This window comes from Cyanistes caeruleus, chromosome 10 (genome assembly GCF_971803275.1).
Source record: "Cyanistes caeruleus chromosome 10, bCyaCae1.hap1.1, whole genome shotgun sequence".
NCBI lineage: Eukaryota > Metazoa > Chordata > Aves > Passeriformes > Paridae > Cyanistes > Cyanistes caeruleus.
In genome coordinates, this window is record NC_141710.1 from 5,348,452 (window position 1) to 5,369,860 (window position 21,409).

Below are 21,409 nucleotides of genomic sequence, written 5' to 3' on the forward strand. Positions count from 1 at the left end.
AAGAAAGGAATTCCTCATGTTGTCTGGGCTGGGGGTTGCACTTCCAAGAAAGAAAAAGGACTTTGCCATGATACAGAGGGCAATAAAAATGATGGAGGACTTGACCTGCAAGGAAAGGTTAAGAGAGAGAAGCACACTCTGTCTTGGGGAAACCCATCCCACGGGAGCCCTCCTCACATGTGTGTGTGTGTGCCAGGGAACATCGTTAGGGCTGTGGATAAATCAGCCCCGTTAGTGGCCAGGGACAGGCTGGACAGGGACAGATTCATCAGCACCATGGTGATGTGGCTGGTGGGATGGAGAGGTCATTCTGCATGGAGACACCCTGGGAGCCTCTCTAAGCTGCTGCCGTGGATAATGCGGATGAAATATTTTGATCAAATGTCTGGAGAAATGACAGCCTTAAAAAAAAAAATAAAAATTAACATAATGGAATTCCATTCCCTTTAATTCTTTTCCTCTTTAGGAGTAAAAGTGTCTGTTATGGAGCAGCCACCAGTGCAGCATCCTTGCTGGAAAGGGCTTTCCTGTATCTGAGGCACCGCAGAACTGCCAGGCTCCCCCATGGTGGAGATGTCAAAGAGAGTTACAGGTGAACTGTAGGGGCCACAGCAGGAGCAGGAGCAGGGAGAAGGACCTTGATTCCCCAGGGGAACAAGACTGCAGGATCAATATTAGTGAGTTACCCCAAAAATCTGCAGCCTGTCTCTAAGCCTTAGGCCAAATCTTCCCTCCATACCTTAAGCAGTTAATAGCTTTTCAAGAAAAAGGGAAAAACCCATATTTCTTTCATTTCCCAGCAGCAAACTGCTACCTCCCCAAATTCTTCCCACTTTAATTGCAGCCCTTTCCCTCCTCTGCAGGAGCCCAGGAACTGCAGGGATCACCCTTGGAAGGGTTCCAGTCCAGGGCACTGCCTGCAGCTCCACAATGTTATGTACTCCTCTGACACAGAGAACTTCGTGGATGAACAGCTTGCATCTCTGATTGGAGCACTGCAAAATCAAGCACTGGCGAGAAGAAATAAAAATCAGCAAAGAGACTTTTTTCCCTGTATTCCTATAGCGCAGCACTGCTGTAAATCAGTTATGTAACGAGGCATAATAAAGATCTGTAGATTATCTGTAGTTGTGCAACCTGCTGAATATCTGTATGAGAGCTCAGGTGATCCAGCAAAACTCACAAATCCTTTCCTTGTTTCCTTGCTGTGTGCTTTGGGCACTTCCCAGCATGGAGAGTCCCAGAGCATCCATATGCTAAAGCTCCATGATAGGCTGGTTCAAGGGCCTGCAGTGTATCTGGGGGTGAGTTGAGGCCTAGGTTTCCAGCAGGATGAAGAGCACAGCAGCTCTTTCCTCTCTCCTGGGCTCATTTCCCACCAAAAGACAGGCTTGAGGACACTGCTGCCATGCCAGGCAGCTCGGGCAGGCAGCCGAGCAGCGACGCATCGCTGAATACCAATGCTTAATGCAGCCTTCCCCCTATTAAAAAATATTCCATCTGCAAGACTATGAACAAGACAGCCAGAGCAGATAACTTTAAATCCTAATTTATCCTGGGGACTATCTCCCTGCCATCACCACCGCTGCCTGGGTGATGTATAAACTCCAGAGGCTGCCAGTCAGGTGGGATGTGGGGCCATCCTATCCCTCACCACCCCACCCAGCCGCATTCTTGCTCCCATCCACAGTGTTACAGGGAGAGAAAATAAAATAAACTCTACATGGATTGAGACTTTATCCCTGCTGCTGCCCCAGAAGAGAGGGGAGCAAGACCCTGCAGAGCCCCCAGCCCCGATCCCGTACTCACTGGTGCAGGCGGCGGCCGGCGGGTCGAAGTCTGCCCGGTAGTAGCCATTGCGGCAGGCGCAGACCGGCGAGGCCTCGGCTGTGGAGCGGCTGTTCGGGGGGCACGGCACGCACAGCCCCGCACCCTGGCTGGCCTTGAACGTCCCTGCAGGGCAGGCTGCAAGAGAGAGCACAGCACGTGGGTCCTGAGCTGTTCCAGCATGCAGGAGAAAACAGGTCCTGTCTTTGAAATGGGGTGGAAAGGGAGAGGAGAGGAAGAGGGAAAGAAGAGTGAAAGAAAGAGGGAGAGGAAGAGGAGACACAGAAAAGCTTCACACTTGTATCAGTGCTAAATGGGGTAGCACCTTCCTATGAATGTAGGATGGCCAAATTTTCCATGTTGGCTATGGATTATTCCTGAAGCCACTAGACAAACACTGCAACCACATGGCAACAATCTTAAGCCACGTAGAGCAAGGTGGCTGCAGTAGCTGCTTTGCTCCCCACTGCTCATACCCAGGCAAGGGCATGGCAGGGGGCTGTGGGAACCCTGTCCCCAGCAGCACCCTTGGGGACATGGACAAGAAGGGGCAGGACAGTGCTCCTCTTCTGCTGATGGGTCCCTTTCCACCAACCCCAACAGCCTGGCTTATGTCCTATAGTTCTTTTCCATGCAAAATTTAAATATTTAATTAAAAAGTCAATGTGACTGCCATGACAGTGTGTTATGGGTCCATCCTGTTAATCCCCTGCAGCCTGGGGCTGGAGCTTCCCAGCCTCTGAGTTCATTCAAGCAGGAAATGGCAACTAATTCATAACGGAGATGTTCCAGTTACAGTGAGGGTTTAATCAGCCACAGGGGAGGTTCCATTAATCAACCATCTCGCTGCTCTGTGGAGAGAGGGTGAGAGGGAGCGACAGGGATGGGGTCCCTCATCTCCGCCCCACCCCACCCATCCTCAGCAATGGGCACTGATGAATGGATGCTCATCCATCCCTGACATCTAACAAAATCTGACGGAACCAAAGGCAGCAGAAGGGAATATCTGTATTTTAGCACATGTACCCAAGGGATCAGACTTCCATCCAGCCCAGAAGAGACTGTTCCTGGCCTCACACCAGGATGGTCCCAGCCCCATTCGGGTCCTGGCTCTGGCCCTGTGGTGCCATCCCCCCAAGGCACAGGTCTGCAGAGAAACACCCGACGTGTCTCATAAACACGGCGATGATTGAGATAATGGAAAGTGCCTCTTAGCCCCTGTCTGCTGCATCAGGATATGAGGCATCTCCTAGCAGCCATGAAGAGGAAATTAATAGGAGCAAGCAGGAGTAACCACTTTGATGCAATTTCCTTGGGAGATAGTGGACCATCTAATCTTTATTGGAGCCCTTTAACCTGTCATTCAAAACTCATGAAGGCCTCCTGCTCACACAGCCTTTCCAGATATTAATAGATGATAGAAAAGAATAAATCAAAACAATATTTTACAATTTTATTATTCATTAGATTCCCCCCCACCCCAGCCTGAGGCACACAGCTGGCTGCAATGAACTGTCTTTTTCCAGTGGCCCTGACAGGTGGGTGAGGACGTGGCATTCCAGAGGAACCAGACACCATCACCCACTGCCCTTGCTCTTCCCCATCACGGGAGGGCTGCCAAGTCCTCCACATCCCACCACAGCCAAATGCCTGTGGCATTTTAAGGAAGCACTCAGGGCAAATGGGCAGTGAGACACACAGGGTCACCATGCAGTCCAGAGGGTCTGAGGGGAACATTTTCAGGATGCTCCACAGCAGAAGGCAGAGTGATGCAGAACCTTCCCCAGTACACACATACAGCCCTATTCCCATAACAGCACAGGGAGGCACAGAGTTACACAGACACACAAGGCAGGAGACAAAGCCACAAATGGACACCAAGGCTTCGAGTGTATCTCCAGCTCCTCACCCCTCCCTCCCCACCATGTCCCAGCAGCCTTGTGCTCCCACAGGAAGGGTGAGCATCTGTGAGACATGCAAAGTGGGCTCTGGAGCTGGGGATGTGTCAGAACACACCTGAAACACACCAGATTCTTTGGAGATGCAGGAAGGGAGGGCAGTGGTACCAGGGAACATCCAGTTGTGTTTTAATGGGAGAGGATGGAGGAGGGAACGAGGATGATGAGAGGATTGCAGTGCTATAAACAAGCCTCAGTTTTAAGTTTGAAGGCATGTTGGTGGGTTGTTGAAGAGGTTTATTAATGTTTAATTACAATTAATCCAAGTGATGCTTTGTCAAAACACCTGAACATGCCACCCTGCACCCCAGTGTCCACAGGTTTCCGTTACCACCTCACTTATCCACAAATTCCTGTAATCTGCAGGCACATGGCTCTTAATTGCTATTATTACCAATTAGCTTCACTCTCCTGTAATTACACTGTGCTTGCCTAAAGCCTCCCACAGTTTCGGGGAGGTGGATGCCTTTTCCTCCCTCCCAAATATGCTGTGGGTGCAGCAGTCCCCTCTGGCTGCTGCCCGTGTTTCCCCTCTTTCTGGGGGAGCTGAACCATGAACCTCATACTGAAAACACAGCAGAAACCCCCAGGGCCCTGCAATGCCATGGTGGGATCCATAATCCTTCACATGGCAAACCTGTAGTCCAAGTGCAAGGCTCAGATGGAGGACGCAAGCCCAGGAGGGAGAAATAAATCACCCCACTAATGCCAGTACAACATTTGCCCTAATTTAAGGGCTGCTCCAAGAGTTTCCTAGAGCTGGCAAGACCTGCATCCATGATAGTGTGCTGGACAAGTGGAGGATGAGGCTCTGCCTCAGCTTTCCCTTGGGAAAGAGCTTTTTCTGCAGTGCCCAGGCTATAGCACAACCCGCATCTCTTCAGCCCGGAGGAGAATTAATTGATTGTTGATTATGGGGGCTGGATAAGATTAATGATGTGCTTAACTATCCATTTCCTCACATTTAGGCACCAGGGGTGTGTTTGTAAATGCTGAGGCACAGAACTCCTCCGTGCTGCTCAGCAGGGAGGATGCTCAGCACTTAACCCCCCCCACAAGTCAAAGCTGCCCACGGATCCATCATCCTGCCTGCACACCAGGAATGCAGCACATCCCAGGTGTCAGTTTGCCAGCAGGACCCCTTTTCCAGGGCTGACATGTCTGGGGGTGGGAGAGAACGTCATTGAGGGGCTGGTGAAACTCAGGCTTCTTGCAGCAAGACATCATCAGTGGAACTTTGGGGGAAAAGAGCTGCGAGTTGCCGTCACGTCCAAGGGGTGATTGTAAGGATGTGGCCACAGGGCTGGATACAAATGGGGACTCTCAGCCAGAGATGAACCTCTCCTACCCACCCTCAAAGGCTCGGAGGAGGGATGTGTCACGTCTCACACAAGGCAAACACCCAGTGAAGGCACCACAAAGCTGTGTCCCCACTGCCACCTCCCTCTGCAGCTCCCAGAATCACAGAATCTGGGAATCACAGAACCACAGAACCTCAGAATCTGAGAATGCCAAAACCACAGAATCACAGAACCACAAAATATGCTGAGTTAGAAGGGATCCCCAAGGATCATCTATGATTATCCATCTGTGCACAGACACCCCAACAATACCACCCTGTGCATCCCTGAGAGCACTGTCCAAATGCTCCTGGAACTCTGGCAGCTGTGGGGCTGTGCCCGTTCCTTAGGGAGCCTGTTCAGCAGGATGGATTATGGAAGCACACGTAGCACACAGCAGAACTATGAGGACTTTTTACTGCTTAACACTCTCCTGTATCCTGCATCATTGTATTTCAGGTGCCAGGAGTCCTAGAAAGAGCCAGAGATAAGCAGGATCTCCCAGCTCATGCATCCCTGCTCCTGGCCTGAGGCAAGCCACCCTCACAGCCTCTGTGGAAAGGGTGCAAGTGTGGGGATATTCAAGCACGGGGGTATCCAAGCGTTTCACTCTCAAACTAAATCCTGTCAGCACCTGGAACTTGCAATTTTTAATTACTCTCTCAGGGAATCTTAAGTCAAAAGAGGAAAAGAAAGAAGAAAAGAAGAAAGGAGACACTGCATCTACATTAACTTGCTCTAAAGCTCCCTGGGGATGCAGAGTGGCATTTTTCCTTCTCAGATTTTAAAATAGGAGCTTCTCCAAGGAATTGCAGACTCAGCAGCGATTCAGAGAGCCCTGACCTGCACCCTCACAGGCACCCTGCAAACCAAGTCAGCCTCATCAGTCCCATGCCCCTCTGTCCCTGCTGTGGCAGAGCTAACCCCATTTTCTCAGTATCCCCAAATCCACACTTGTTTTGGGTTCCCTTCTGGGTCCATCACCTTTCCAGAGAATCCCAGTGTCTTTAAGCACTCCTGTGGCATTCTGGAGCAGCAGCGCTGCACGAGATGATGCCCTCAAGCAAGCTGGAGGTGTGGAGAGCACTGTCAGGTGTAAAGGCACTAAAGAGCCTGGATGATCCAGCCTTGCTCCAAAAAGATATGTGGAAGCACCTACCAGCACCCCTGGGAGATGGGCAGCAGGGTTAGAGGACAGCACAGGTCAGGAAAAAAAGGAGAAACTGTGGCTCACTGCATTTGCAGCCTGCCAGAAAGAGATTCAAGGCCCCTCCATTCTGCAAACAATAATTTATCTTTAAGAAAAAATACTGGCTCCTCAACCCAACACCTTGCCTTATGAGCCTTGTGCATGAGGCTCATAATTTTCTGATAAATCCCCCCCAGAAAAGGGAGAAGATGCTTGCTAGAAACTTCTTGCGCATTTTGTAGACACTATTGACACAGAATCTATATTTAAATAAATTAAAAAATAAAATAAGGGAAAAAACATCAGTTTTTCAGCCTTCAAACTGGTTAGCCCCAGAGCTGAGTGTTTTAAAATGCTCTCCTTGCCATCCTGCTGTCACCCTGAGCGGCCGAGATGCCGGCTAGAACACCCTCCCAGACACTTTCAGCCGAGAGACACCACCCAGGCAAATAAACACCCACATGAAATTGTGTGCTACAGGAAAGTGTCATTGCAAGGATGCTGTGACCACAGGGGCAGGCACTTGGCACGGCTCCCCAGGGCTCCTGCTTGCCCTCCAGGGCAGCGCTGGGGCACTGCTGCCACCCTGTTCCCTGGGGACACACACACCCCCAGTCCATGCATTTGGGCTCCAATGCCTTTGATATGACGACGACACAGGCAGCAGGTTGAGGGGAAAAGCAGCAGAATTGGGCAGGTTGTCACCCACAGGCAGGCGTTGTCATCTCCCACCTTCAAAGGGTGACAAGGGCACTGCTTTCCCACCCTGCTTTCATCTCCCTCGTTATCCTCCCTGCACGCATCCAAGCAGGGAGCAGGCACATGGTGCTGGAGCTTTAATTGCATCCCTACATGGGGCTTTCCTGTCATCTCTTCCCTCCTGCCTCTCTGCTGGGGAGGGGGCTGGCAGATTGTTTCATGAGGATTTTGCCCCCATACCTACTTTTTAATGATCTGATTGTCTTTTCTATTATGCCAAGTGTTTCTCAAAGACATCTCAGCCTGGCACGGCCACGGGGAGCCCAGCAGGCAGCCAGCAGTGCCGGGGGTGCTCTGCCATGCTGCCCTCCACCAGGCATCCACAAATTAATCTAGAGAGCTTTCCATACTGGGAGCAATGCCAAGCCAGGAGAGCTGGGAGGGGACCTGTGTCCCACCTTCCTGACCATGCCAAGAAAGGAGACTCAGCCCTTAAGCACCTGTCAGCTGCCAAACCCCAGCATCCAGGCCCCAGTGTAGGAAGAAGAGTGCGACCCAGGTGGAAGAACAGGGAAATCCAAGCATTCCAGCCCTGAAATATCCTCCTGCTCCCAAGGAGGGAGCTCTGCACAGGACCCTGAGCCATGCCAGAAATGGCATCACATGGGAACAGGACATCCCTGCAGAGCCTTGTCCCCAGATCCTTGTCCAAAACCTCATTTTGGTGCAAACTTGACCATTTTGCAGCCAAACGCACAAATCTTGGATCACCCAGAGATGCTCCTGCCTCGAGGCCATCCAAATTACAAACAGCACCCACCCCATTGTGTTCCCTTCTTTCAGCACTGTATAGGCAGAAACTCAGGAGATAAACTCATGAGATAAACATGAGCTTCCCAGCATCTGGGCTGGCATCCTGCGGGCACGGGGCTTCGTCTCTCCCGCTGCACGGAGGAATGCGGCCCCTGCTCCGCGTGAAGCAGCCGCTTAATTAAACCAGCCCTCCACCTCGGGAGGAATAGGCTTAGATCTGCCTTGGGACACATGTAAATTAAAGTCAGAGCTGGCCTGCCATGGTTTATTCATGGAGGGAAGTAAAATTCAATGTGGTTTTACCTTTCTCAGAGTTTTTTTTTTTCTTTCCGCTTATTCTTCTCGTGGATGAGAAATGAATTGGAGCAGGGCAGGATTTCAAAGGTGCTTGCAGGGTAGGGAGCTGTGCAAAGCATATTAGAGGCAACAGGATTGGATGCATCCCTGTTCACCTCACTCAAAAAACCCAGCCCTCGCCCCAGAGGAACAAATACCTGGTTGACAGAGCGAGGTGCTCACAGACTGAAATGCTCACCAGAGTAAGCCCCGCATGCTTCACTGGAAGCAAAATGCAGTCAATGCTCACCCAGAAGCAGTCTTCCTCCAGAAAGGCTTGCTTGAAAATATTAAGGGTCTCTGGATGCAAAGGAGCTTCGACACCAACTGTTTAGGTGACATCATGGCCCTAAACAAGGAGTTTAAGCAGGGCATGGAAGCAGCTGGTTCAGGCTCTCATGTGCTCACCGCCTGCAGCTTCCCAACAGGTCTATGTTCACCCATTTAATCACCACTCTGGGCTTCACTCTCTCTGTTTTTCATGGTTGGGGGAATTTTGAAGGTCTGAAGAGAAAATCTGTCCCAGATGGATTCAAAGAGAAGAGCAGGCACGCCCTGGGCAGACGGTGCTGCGGGGCTGCCAGCTTGCCACGGAGCAGGGAACTCACTTCTCTCTCCAGAACAGCCAGAAGGAGGGAAAAAAACAAACACTTGTCATGGTCATTTTTCCAAATCACAGTTCTCCCACTCAGGTTTTGTTCTGTTTTAGTTTCCACTGGGCTCCAGGCTCACTGCCCAGTCCCATGCCACAGCTCCCTCACCACAGCTCCACTTCCTTGCCATAAACCAGCCACTTTGAGTGATCAAACTGAATAAATTAAACTCCAGACAATTCATACACATACACAGGGAGGTTCAGCGCAGAGAGAGCAGCAGACACATGGCCATGGCAGTATCAGGCACAGGCTGCTCTTCACCATCCTCACTGCCCCAGCTCATTATTCTGAGTCAATAAATGAAAAAGGGATGAAGTTGTCATCTAGGATTTCATGCTATTTAACCTCCTTATAGTCTTCTCTAAAAACAGATTTAGCAGCTGCAGCCTGGCACAGGCTCTTCCCTCTGCCAGGGCTGCCGTCCCTGCAAGCAGGAGCTTCCAGTGCCTAAAGGGGCTCCAAGGGCCTGGAGGGACAGGACAAGGAGAAAGGGCCTTACATGGACAGAGGGGAAGGTTAGATTGGATATTGAAAAGACATTCTTGGGTGGTGAGGCCCTGGCACAGATTGCCCAGAGAAGCTGAGGCTGCCCCATCCCTGGAAGTGTCTAAAGCCAGTGCCTCACCACCATCTGTCATCCACAATGAACCCCACAGTAAGTTTGGAGTAAAAAAAATGGGGGAGTGAGATTCAGGCCAAGACTTACGTCCCAAAAACATAACCCCCAAAGATGTTCTTCCCCCACTCCTGGCATCAGGCTCCATGGAGAATTATTTTTTTCCCTCATGAACTGCAGCAATGTGAAACTCCAGAGCTGACAGACACAGACTGGATGAGCTGATACTTCCATGTGCTGCCTAACCCAGCACATCATGTTCACCCCTCAATGCCTGCATGAGCCATGGAGCCACTTCATCAACAGAGCTCAAAAAGGCACCAAAATTCCTGGAGGATCTCCAGGAGAAGTTCTTCCCCCAGGTACAGAGCTGCTGGCAGGGGCTGTGGTTAGAAGCCCACTGAAGAAGATGCATCTTTCCTCTGCAGATAGGGATTTTGGGAACCACTGATGTCACTCCATAATTCCAGCCGCTTTTCTGATTGGGAAATCAGGGTGGCATCACCATGGGGCTCCCCAAAGCACAGTCCCCTCCTGGCTGGGAAGCAAATATCTCCCATCCCTAATAGGAACTAATTAAGCACCTCTTCGTCCTTCTTCAGCTCATGCCATGCAGTGTCCCCTCGACCTAGAGAACATCAAGTGCTCATTAATTACGTCTGAAGTGGTTCCTTGTTAGTGCTGACACCGTGAAGGAAAAGTCACCCCAGGATGGGGCTGGGGAGAGTTTCAGCCTCAGGGCCAGGCTGGCACTGACGGTACAGGCAGGGATATGGGGACACACAGCTTCCCCGTGTCCCTGACACAGCACTGCAGGACATGGTGCCTTGGGTCCCACTGGAGTGCTGAGATGTCCCAACATGGAGCAGGAGGACACTGCCATCCTGGTGGAGCTGAACCATGGGGGGCTGTGGTTTGGCTGACTGCTTAAGGACTATGCCCAGGAATAGATTTGCCACGGGAGGACCTCCCAACCAAGGCATATTCCTCATCCGCCCCAAGAGTGCCATGCATGGAATTAATTAGAAAAACAATTAAGAGAGCTTCCCAATGAATATTTATAGCAGAACAAGCCACAGTTACTATTCCTGGGAGGAAAGGCACCTTCCTATATAGCTGCAGAGAGGAGAGAGGACACACAGCACCAGCAAGGGTGACACCTTTGAAAAGTCCTTCCGGCCAAACCATTCCATGCTTCCATGATTCCTCCACTGATGCTTCCATGATTCCTCCACTGACTCACCCCAGCACCACAGTGGGGAGGGCAGGCTACCTGCTCTAGACAGGACAAGGACCTCCTGCAAGCAGTGTGAACACTCTGGCACTGTCCATTTTGGTGCCACCAGTGGGGATAGGACAGATGCCCAGAGCTGCAGGGTGGTAGAACATTCACTGACCCTCACCTCTAAGCCCAGACAGCTTCTCCCTGCCTAAATTTCCACCTGTGTCTATGCTGGTGATAGAAGAAGCAGGCACAAGGGAGTGGTCTCCTCCATCCTCAACATCTGGTACACATAAGCCAAAGCCACCCGAGATTGCAGGGATTTACTGTACGTAGGCAGCTCTGGAAGCTTTTCTTAGCTGTGAAACATAATTTGCACCTTGGGCTCTCTAAGAATAAGTTGTCTTCAATAATAACACACGATTAAGAGCTCAGGAGCAGATCCAATGTGAAGCAGGAGATCTGTGATAATCCCAGGTCTCTCCTGTCCCCTTCCTCCAGCACTGCCACCCTCGCTTGCCTGGTGTGCTGAAACAGATGTACACGGAAGAACCAGGAGATTTGGGTTTACACACAGAATGACAGTCCCTGGAAACACTGAGACAGCCAGAGAACCTTTCTACCATGCCCAGAACTGTTTCAAATTCCCTGTTTTGCATCAGTGCAAAACTCATAAACATCAAATTAATCCCTACTTGTGAGGAGGGTGACCAGAACCCTCGGCACCATGGAGGGGACACATGCTAGCGTGCACCAACCCCCACCAAAGCTATGTCCAGAGCCAGGATAGATCTGTTTAGCCTGGATGTAGTATGTACTATAATAAAGTACAAAATAAAAAATAAAAGCATAAGTCAATACTGTTTCTCTTCTCAAGGGCAATTTCCTCTCTGGGCTGCAGACCTGGCAAAGCCACTTGAGACAGGATGGAAATTCAATTCATTATTCCCCCTGTATATAATTTTCCAGGATGCCCCTGCATTTACAGACAAGTTTTAGGCAGCAAAGTCCAGAGACCAGACCTGAGGCTGGAGTTCTCCACCTCCAGCTTGGCACACAGTTCTGTGCCCCACACTCCACAGCTCTCCCCCAGAAGAGTGAGGAGATGGCAGAGCTCTGCCTGCACCGACCAGAGCATCACCCCAGAGAGCCCCCAGGGCAAGGAGGGATGAGACAAGAGAAGGACAGCATTATCCCAGGAATTGCTCCCTGCTCACAGGGGTGCTGCTGCTGGGAGCCCAGCCATGCTCAGGCAGGATGCAGCCACACTGAGAGCATCAAGGTGACCAGCTTCTACTCAAGTCCACAGCTCTCCTGCCTCAAATCCATTTCATACAATAAATGTGACACAAGCAGATGAGTCTTGGGCTGAACACAAAAACTAAGGGATGCAGCTCCCTCCATACCATTAATATCATTTTCATGGCTGCTACTGGAGCCTAGGGTGGGAGAACAGTAATTTCCCCCTGGGGTAGGTGCAGAACTTAATTTGGGGTGCCCACAGCTCTGGGTTGATGCTCTCACAACGAAGTCATGGAGGTTCCTTGGCCATGAGTGCTGCACTGGCTGAAGACAGATGGGTTTTCCCATGGCTCCTCCAAAGGCCTGTTTGAGAGCTTTGATTTAATCACCCCGCTCCTCTCTCCACGCATCCTCTGCGATCCGAGGCAGCAGGCGTGACAAATGACCACTTGTAACACACTCGGAGCTGACACCCACGGCACCGCTCCATTTGTCACCACCCGAGCGCACGGCGGGGCTCGGAGAGGGGAGCAAATTAAAACCTCGCTCTCTGCACTGATTGCTTTTCCTCATCCTAGCGGGCTCCATCCTTCCTCAGCGGTGTCCCAGCTGGCACATCCAAGCCACACAAACCTCCTTAGACAGCCAGGGGAAAGCAGGGCATCCCATTCCACCTGGCCAATGGATTTTTCACCACTCTGGGTCTCTCACTTACTAAAGCATCATCTGTGAAGGGCTGTTTCCCCAAGCAGGGGCTGCAGGAGACCCACAAAGCCCAACTACAGCACAACTCAGCTTCCAAATGATGCCTTGCACAGGGGAGTGGTGATTAGTTATCTCATGGCTTGAGGGGGAGAATTCATTTTACTATTATAGAATATCACAGAATCATTAGGTTGGAACAGCCCTCCAAGGTCATTGACTCCAAACATTAACCCAGCACTGCCAAGGCCACCACTAAACCATGTCCCCAAGTGCCACATCCACACAGCTTTCAAACACTTCCAGGGACAGTTATTCCATCACTTCCCTGGGCAGCCTGTTTCAGGGCTTGGCAACTCTTTTGATGAAGAAATTTTCCCTAATTCCCAATCTAAACCTGTTGAGGCCATTTCCTCTCCTCCTGTCCCTGTTCCCTGGGAGCAGAGCCTGACCCCATCTGGCTGTCCCCTCCTGTCAGAGAGCTGTGCAGAGCCACAAGGTCCCCCCTGGGCCTCCTTTTCTCCAAGATGAGCCCCCGCAGCTCCCTCAGCCTCTCCTTGTGCTCCAGCCCCTTCCCCAGACAGGGTAAAAACTATTTTTTTAAAATTATTATAGTTATCCTACTGGCAGAGACACTGGCGCCTGGAGCATGCCATGGGCTGTAGGGTGCAGCACAGCCCCAAACATGGATGAGATTCCCACCCCTTGGCAAGCAAACCGCAGCAAGAAGAGCCATTCCCAAAGGAGCTCTCTCGTGACTGTAAAAAAAACCAGAACAACCAACCTAAAAAAAAAAATAATAAAAAAAAGGAAAACGTTATAGAAAGGTTTTAAAAGACCCTGGCTGAGTCACTGGGTTTGCCAGGTGCTGGCTGTTTGCAAACAAGGGTGGAACAATGCGGATGCCGGACATGGGCCGGATCTGGCGCTTCCTTGCGGCTCTCCCATTGTCCGGGAGAACAATCCCTGCTCCTGCCGCACAGCAAAGGCCTCCGACCTGCTGGCAGCAGGGTGAGAGCCAGCTCTCCTGGGCTGGGTGTGTGGAGAAGGTTGGGAAAGATGGGTGGGTTCCACAGCCCACTGCTGCAGGGATGCCCATGAATATGCACACATGGAGCGCTGCACCCCAGAATTCCCCAGCATTTCCTCAGGCTCTTCAGCTACCACAGAAAGTTTCCCAAAAGGATGGATCATTAACAGAACAAGGTTTGGAAGCAGTTTTATGCCTCCATTTGCAAACAGTCACAAGGAATGACCCTTGGGTGAGTGGGAAAATCAAAGGAGGATTTTTCTTCCTGTTCTAAGGCTAGAATCAATGTTATAAACACTCAGAAGTTCTCATGGTAGGGAAGGGAGATACAGAAACAGCCCATGGAACAATTTAAGGTGGAAAAAAATTGATAAGCAGAAAAATAAAGCCATACATGGAAGCTTGTGGACCATTCCCTAATCCCTGAGGTCACTGCTGTGACAATCCCAGCTTGGGAATCCCAACCCTGCAATGCTCACTTGGCCCCCACTCACACCTTGCCTGGGGTATTTTCAGTGTTTCATCCTTTTTTCTCCTTGGTCTGGATCACAGGGATGATTGGGGGACAGAGAGTGGTGGCTGTGGTGCCCAATCCTCCTCCCTGACGGCAGCCAGGACTCATGGACCCTCCCCATCCCTGTGCTGGGGGAAGGAAAAGGGCCTGAATCCATCAGAGGCACATTTGGGCTAATAATGTCTAATTAAGAGTTTCATTAAAACCCATCACACTCATTAGGAAAAAAAGTTAACAAGGTTTTCCTGGACATTTTCCTTACAAAATTATTACAGAGGTTAATGGATGCCTTCACTAAGGCATAATTTAGGAAAAATCACACTTTTTTTTTTCTTGCTCCTTTATTTTTTTAAATTTTTTTTTGTGATTTCACTGTTTCTCCTCCACAGTGTGGCCGTGGTAAAACTGGGCTGCCTGTTCCACCCAGTGGTGGAAGCTGGGAGATCGCTTCCAGGCAAAGGCAAAGCCCCTCCAACAAAGGGGAGCATCCCTCCCTCCCTCCCTCCCTCCCTCCCTCCCTCCCTCCCTCCCTCCCTCCCTCCCTCCCTCCCTCCCTCCCTCCCTCCCTCCCTCCCTCCCAGCACCGCTGCCAGGATTCGGCAGGAGCTGGCAGAGCTGCCACTCCCCAGCACAGCCCGAGCAGGGAGAGAGGCTTGGGCTGATGTGGGATGGGAGAGGGGCAGGAAATTTGATATTGTGCCAAAAAAAACAGAAACGGAAAAAAAAGGAAAAAAAAGGAAAAAAAAGGAAAAAAAGAGAAAATGGCCCATTTTGAACAGTCAGAGGTCTGTGGCTCAGCTAAGCCTGAAATAAAACACCTCCCTGGACACCTTTGTTGCTGTTCAGGGTGGAAAGTGCCTCGGCTGCTCTGATTTGGGTCTAAAATCAGCTTTTGGGATGGTTAGTGGGTACTGTGTCACAGGTGCCCAAGCCCCAGGGAGCAGAGGCACAGCAATGCACAGGGAGGAGGAGATCCACAGCACCAGCATGCTGACATTGCCTAGCCATGGGATGCTAGGCAAGAGGAAAGCTTGAAATCCCAATTCCAACCCACAGGGAAATATTTTCCCTGGAAAAACGCTTAAATCATCATGAGCATCAGTTGCAGAAGCTCCTTTCCACCCAGCTGCCAGGCAGAGACCCCAGTGTGCATCAGCTGCTTGTCACAGGTTTGGAAAGGTTTGGGAACAAACTGGTTGACCTAAACCTGGTCCCCAGGAAAGAGCTTGATGAGGAAATGCTCATGGTTTTGAAGCCCAAACATTTTTCTTTGTTCCCAGCCCTTGTTCTATCTGGCCCACTCTGGGATGCTGATGGCCCTATCCCGTGCCCTGCTAAACCAAATCCAAGGGCAGGTGGAAGGAGAGAAGGGCAGGGCAAGCACGTTTCTTTCACCTCTTTGTTCTTCCCCTCCTGTCTTAGAGGATAAAATCTCAAAAAAAAAAAAAAAAAAAGATCACTTATAGGCAAGGTATGCTGGAATGAGATGCTGGAGTGGTGGGGAGGAGAGGTCAGCACAGAGGCTGGAAAGATGATGATTTTCCATCACGGGAAACTGTATGGACCAGCAGATTGGATTAAAAATAAAAAAATAATTCATCTTTAAAAGAAAAAAGAAAAAAAAAAAAAAAAAAGGCTTTTCTGAAGCCCCTGCCAATCCCTGGTGTGCTCACCCTGCCCCAAGCATCCAAGCAGCTGGGCATGGAGCTGCAGCACACTGGGATGGGATAGACCCGGCTAAAGGCACAGGGAGCAGGGTCCTGTGTCACCATGACCTCCCTTGCTGCCATTCACCCATGGGATAAAACCAACATCACCCAAGAAAACCTCTCCTGAGTGCCCCAAAATGGTGCAGGAACGCAGGCTGGACCATGGAGCAGGGAAAAGACAGACAAGGGCACAGCCAGAGACCAAAAATTCCCGGTTCTCAACACAAGCAACAATTTCATTGGGAAAACCTGACAATTCCCTTGTTCTCAGTGATAGCAAATTGTTCTACTACTAATTGCAAAATGTTCGCAATTATTTAAAAAATCACTTTATAAATCACATTGTTTCCAATCTTCTGTGATGGATAAGTAGAGGAAATCAATAATTATCACCAGGGCTGCTCAGCAGGGGCGGCGGATAAAAGGGGAACCAGCATGGAGCTGCTCACTCCTCAACATTCAAGGTCGGACGTGCCACTCCCACTGCTCCTTTCCCCAATCCATTCCTCCACACAAAAGGCAGAAGAGAAGGACAAACACAGAACAGAGACAGAGAAATCAAAGGGATGAAGGAGATGAGGATAAACCCACACAGAGCTTTGGCAAAGGCTGGGCAGAGCCCAGCAGATCGGTCAGCAGGTGAGGAAGGATGGGGGGACCGGGCTGGAGATGGGATGGGAGCGGCTGCTGTGTGGAAAGCCAGGGATGCCTGGAAGCAAGGCTGCTTGATGAGGAGCCTTTGTATTGCAGGCAACACAGCCCAGCTTTGCTCTTGTTTTGCGGGGTTTATTTTGATTTTTCCCCCCTGCCAGGTCAGATTTCCAGCAGCTGTAGCAGACAGGCCGGCAGCAGCAGATTGGAGGCTCCCGAACGCGCCAGCACAGGAATTTGCCAGGAGGGGAAAACTGAAAGTGAGACAAGGCCGGGAAGCAGCAGGACTGCTCTCTCACCCCTTCTTCCTGGGTTTATAAATATAACATAGAAATTCAGCACAAAGTGAGTTCAGTCCCAGACTTCTTCCTTCTCCGTGCACCCGAGTTAGTGCCCGGCACTGGGAAGGTCAGAGAGAAAGCCAGCACAATTCCAGCAGGCAGAAATGCAGTGCCCAGTCCTCAAAGTCAATAGGGATAAAAGCCAAGAGACAACTGCCAACATTCTAGTGAGGGGTTCCTTTGCCATCATCAGGTTTCAAACACCAGGAGAGAAAGGGTTTAACAATCTTCCTTGAGGAGAAAAAGCGAAATCCACCCAGCACGCTCATCCAAGGTTTCCCCCGCCTCCCAGTGATCCCTGCTGCCACCTTCCCTCCCACCTCCTCCCCAGCACGATGATGCATTGCCCCTTGACCACACCAGGAAGCCGTAAAGCAGGGCTGAGGGACAGGGCAGAGCAAGACGAATGGATTTAATATCAGCCCGAGGAGAGCGTGGGCTCTCTCGCACAGCGAATGAATTATTCATTTGGGATTCAGGCAGAGCCTCCATCTCACACTGACCCACCGCCCCCACGGGCATGGGGTGTCCAAGAGGACGGGCTGGGCAGCCCACTGGGCTGAGAGCTGCGCCAGGGAGTCGGTGCCAAAGCAGCCTGGGATGGGAACAAATAATCCACTTTGTGGCTGATCCACAAAGACAATTCCCCTCCCTCCCACGCCCATCCTGGCACGGCAGTGGTAGCAGCCCCCCATCGCTCTGATGACCCCCAAAATACGAGGATAATCTCCTCAGGGCTCTGAGTACCCCCAATGAAGACAACGTTGTGCCTGTGTGTCCCTCGAGCCGTAAGTGCCGCTAAAAGCCAGGGTTAATGAATCCCTGAGTGGTCCGAGCTCCACTGTCAGCACGAACCCACTCTGGTCTAATGGCCCCCTGACAGGCACAGCCTCCTTCCCAGGGGAGCGAGGATGAGACGGAGCTGGGGGAGCTAAACAATCCAAACCTATCTTTTTCCCCACCACGCAGGAATTAAGCCTATTTTTTCAGCCTTCAAATACTGAGGGATTTTCTTTTTTTGGTTTTTTTTCCTTGGTGACAATTCCCACAGGCTTGTTAAGTGTCTCATCTCAGGCTGATGAAGGCTTGGAGCAGATGTCAGGAGTGTGTGCTTCCCAGCAGCCAGGGTGCAATCCCAGCAGCTTCCCTGCCAGGCAAACCAGGCAGAGGAATACAACCTTTCAGAGAAAACAAAGTCATATAGAAAACAAAGGAATATTTATTTCTAAACTTTGCAATGTTCCACCTCCTGCCCAACAACCTTCATGAAGGGCAGCAGTGGGCTTAGGTCTTCCCTGGCCAGCTCCAAGGTCCATGGGGATACGAGAAGGAGCTTGATGGCCAATGAACTACCACAGAGCCAGAGTCCAACCCAAGGTCAGATTTTTGTTGAAACAAAGGTAATTTTCCAAAATTCCTGATGTTAACCCCAGATCAAGCTTTTTGGAGGGGTTTTAGTGAACTTCCAAAGGATGGGGGATATATTGGATTTGGGTTCCGCAGCGGCACTGAGCAGGGCCTTCAGACACACATCCCAGCCTTTCAGACACACATCCCAGCCTTTTCTCTGTCCTCCTGACACAGGAACTGGAAAATACTCAACAGGACTGGGAAAGGGCAGCCATCAGAGCTCTCCTCCACAGACAATGTCTTACCAGCACCCATGGAATCATCGAACAGCAAATTCCTGTCATCACAGATAAGCCTGGCACCATTTAACACCCACTTTCCCTGCACCCACAGTGTACTCTGGTGCCTTTCAGGATCATACATACTGCCAGTCAATCTATAAAGGATATTTCTACTTCTTGGAGTTGCCAGGATCCCTAATCTTTGCCTCAAGGAGTCTGAATACAAAGCACACTCCCATGCAAAGGCAAAACACTCACCAGGAGCTCAGCAGTTTCTCCTTAGGGATCAGTGCTGAGGAGCAGGAACACAGCTAGATACAGGCACCAGGGCACAGAAAACCCAGCAAATCCCTAATTTCCTGGGTTCTGCCTGGTGTAGCTTTGATGGCATGAACACTTCACAACCTTTTTGGAGTGTGCACAAGAAAAGGAAACAAGAAAAGCCATGGAGATGGGTCTGACACCCACCCTCAGCAGATTTGCTCCCACGCTTCTTGTCCTGCTGTTGTCAATCCTCTCCCCTTCCCACGAGAAGGTGCATCATGGTCCTCCCATGGGTCAGGAGCACTCAAGACCCCACCTTCCTGCAGCTGGCAGAAAGGTCAACACCACCAAAATCCATGATTTTACACTGTCACTGTTTTCCTCCATTTCTGCCAGTGACATTACTTCCCAATAGCAGTGTTTAGCTAAAATTAGTATTTGTTTTGCCATGATGATAAATGTCATTTTGCCATATAACCACGTGTGCTTTCTGTGTGTTGGTTCAATAGCAGAGGAACGCCTTGCCAGAAATGCTTGGTTTGCAGAGAGCCCTCCCTCCCTCCAACTGAGCGCTTCGGCTCCTCACAGGAATCTCCTGGTGGGAACAAAACCACCCAAAGGCTCAGTCACAAACTCACAGGAATCCCTCAGCCATGCTGTTTGAGAAAGGATTCTGGGGGTTTCCTGGTTGCTGGAGCCCTGGCACAGGAAGCTGTCACCACCCCCATCTTGGCCAGGTAGGAATGAGGCTTTGCGTGGTGAAAACCTACACAAGTTCCCAGGTTTAGAGCAAACCATCAAACAAGCTTCTCCACAGCCTGAATCCCAGATTTGCTATTTTCACATATCCAGCGTTACAGGTGGAGAAGAAACACCACGAGGGACTCCCCAGGGAGCATCACAGCCAAGCCTGGTGGTACACACATTCCCCCATCTGCACCAAAAGAGATCCAAGTTGGACCTCTTCCCATCACAACATGCCAAAGCAGCCCTTAAGCACTTTGACCTTCTCCTTCTTCCCAACCCTTCCTTGTCCTGGTGCTGCTGACCTTCTTGAAGCTAATTGGAACTAATAAAACAGGGTGAGCACAAAGCTCTCTCCCCTCCTTCCAAGCAGTGTGCAAAACCAATACCTTAATTTGGGAGAGAAGGAAAGGGCAGCCAACAGAAAAAAAAGACCAACATTCCAATGGTATTTGAGAAATATTCACCACAAGGGTAAAAGGAGGTGAAAAGCAGTGAGCACTGTTTCCATATTTATAACCTCACACTGCAGGACTCCAGCAGGCAGCAGCATGCTGGCAGCATGGCTGGGGAACCCAAAAACCAGCAGAACAATTCCAATTAACACCGAGAATCAGAGCAGCCCCACAGTAGCCGGGCCTCATGGCAGCTGCCCGGCTCTGCCACGGAAATAACGAGGCAGATGAAAGAGTCTGTCCAGCGAGCGCAGCACTTTGAAGGCACCACATCACAGAGATGACTTCCAGCAGGGTGGCAACAGCACCAGCACCACCACCTGCGCCATCACCACACTGCCCACCAGCTCAGACCACTGACCGGAGCACACCGAGAAACCACAGTGACCACAGCTCCCAAATTCCTACCTGCTCCCTGGGGCAAAACCACATCAGGGGAAGTACTGCCCACTGCACAAAACAGTTTGTTTGGGGACAAATGATTTGCACTAAAACAAACACAAGGGGCTTATTGTCCAAAGCCGACCTTACCTTTGCAAGCCACGTTGTTCTCGGGCTCATAGCCAGCCTTGCAGGTGCAGCGGCCGATGGGCACCATCCACTCGCCGTCACCGTTGCAGTACAGCTTGATGGGGACGTCCACCTCCTCGGCGTTGGGGATGCAGGTGCCACGTGCCGTCACCAGAGAGGTGCTCTCCGCACCCGTCATCGTCTCTGGGAAGATGGCGAAGTTCTGCACCACGCTGGGGCACTTCTTGAAGAAGACCCTGACAGACAGCAGAGACATGCAAGCCCCATAGTCCTGGAAAGCCAGGTAAAAGCCATTGCGGGTCAGGGGCCCGAAACTTCTCACTTCCGTGTTCACCTTCATCAGCCGGCCCCCAAAGTCCACCTGGGAGAAGCTCTCGTCAGCAGCAATGGTGTCCACTTTGAGGTAGGGCGCCTCCGTCCAGAAGGCAGACTTCTTGGTGGCAATGACAGAGTCTGTCTCGTAGTAATAGAGGTTGAAGGTCTCCTTGCAGGAGCCAGGGACGTTGGGGAGGCTGCTGCAGTCCCGCACAGTGAAGCGCATCTCGGTGTAGATGCGGTGAGCCCCGCGCCGGTTGATGAAGGTGGTGAGGAGCCAGTTGTTCTGGTTGGGCTCGAAGACGTTGCACACCTGGTACGTACGGATGGTGTTGAGGTTCTCGTCGTAGCCACTGACTTCTTCCCACTGCAGAAAGGAGCAGGGAGAAGTGGTGAGAAGGAGGAAGAGGGAATGGCCGTGGCCGCTCAGCCTGCACAGGCCAGGGCTGGAAGGACAATCCCAAAGCTCCAAAGGGGACGGGGAAGGTGGTTATGGGCATGCAATGTGATGCATATGCAGGAACACCAACCAGACCAGGACCGCAAGAAATCCCCACCCTCTTACCCCTCCATGCCTCTCCCCATTGCTCCCAATTGATGTTAAAATGTCTTTTCCATGTGGAC

General features: G+C 51.0%; 1 protein-coding gene across 2 annotated transcripts in view; it reads right to left on the bottom strand.

The window, feature by feature from the left end:
* EPHB1 (EPH receptor B1) overlaps positions 1 to 21,409 on the bottom strand; it is a 68,857-nt gene that overhangs the window by 17,850 nt on the left and 29,598 nt on the right. For both annotated transcript variants that reach the window (XM_086844368.1, XM_086844367.1), the window contains exons 3-4: positions 20,471 to 21,152; positions 1,810 to 1,965 (exon numbers count right to left, since the gene is read on the bottom strand). In XM_086844368.1, the coding sequence (XP_086700494.1) occupies positions 1,810 to 1,965; positions 20,471 to 21,152 (838 nt within the window). The remainder of the gene's footprint in view (positions 1 to 1,809; positions 1,966 to 20,470; positions 21,153 to 21,409) is intronic.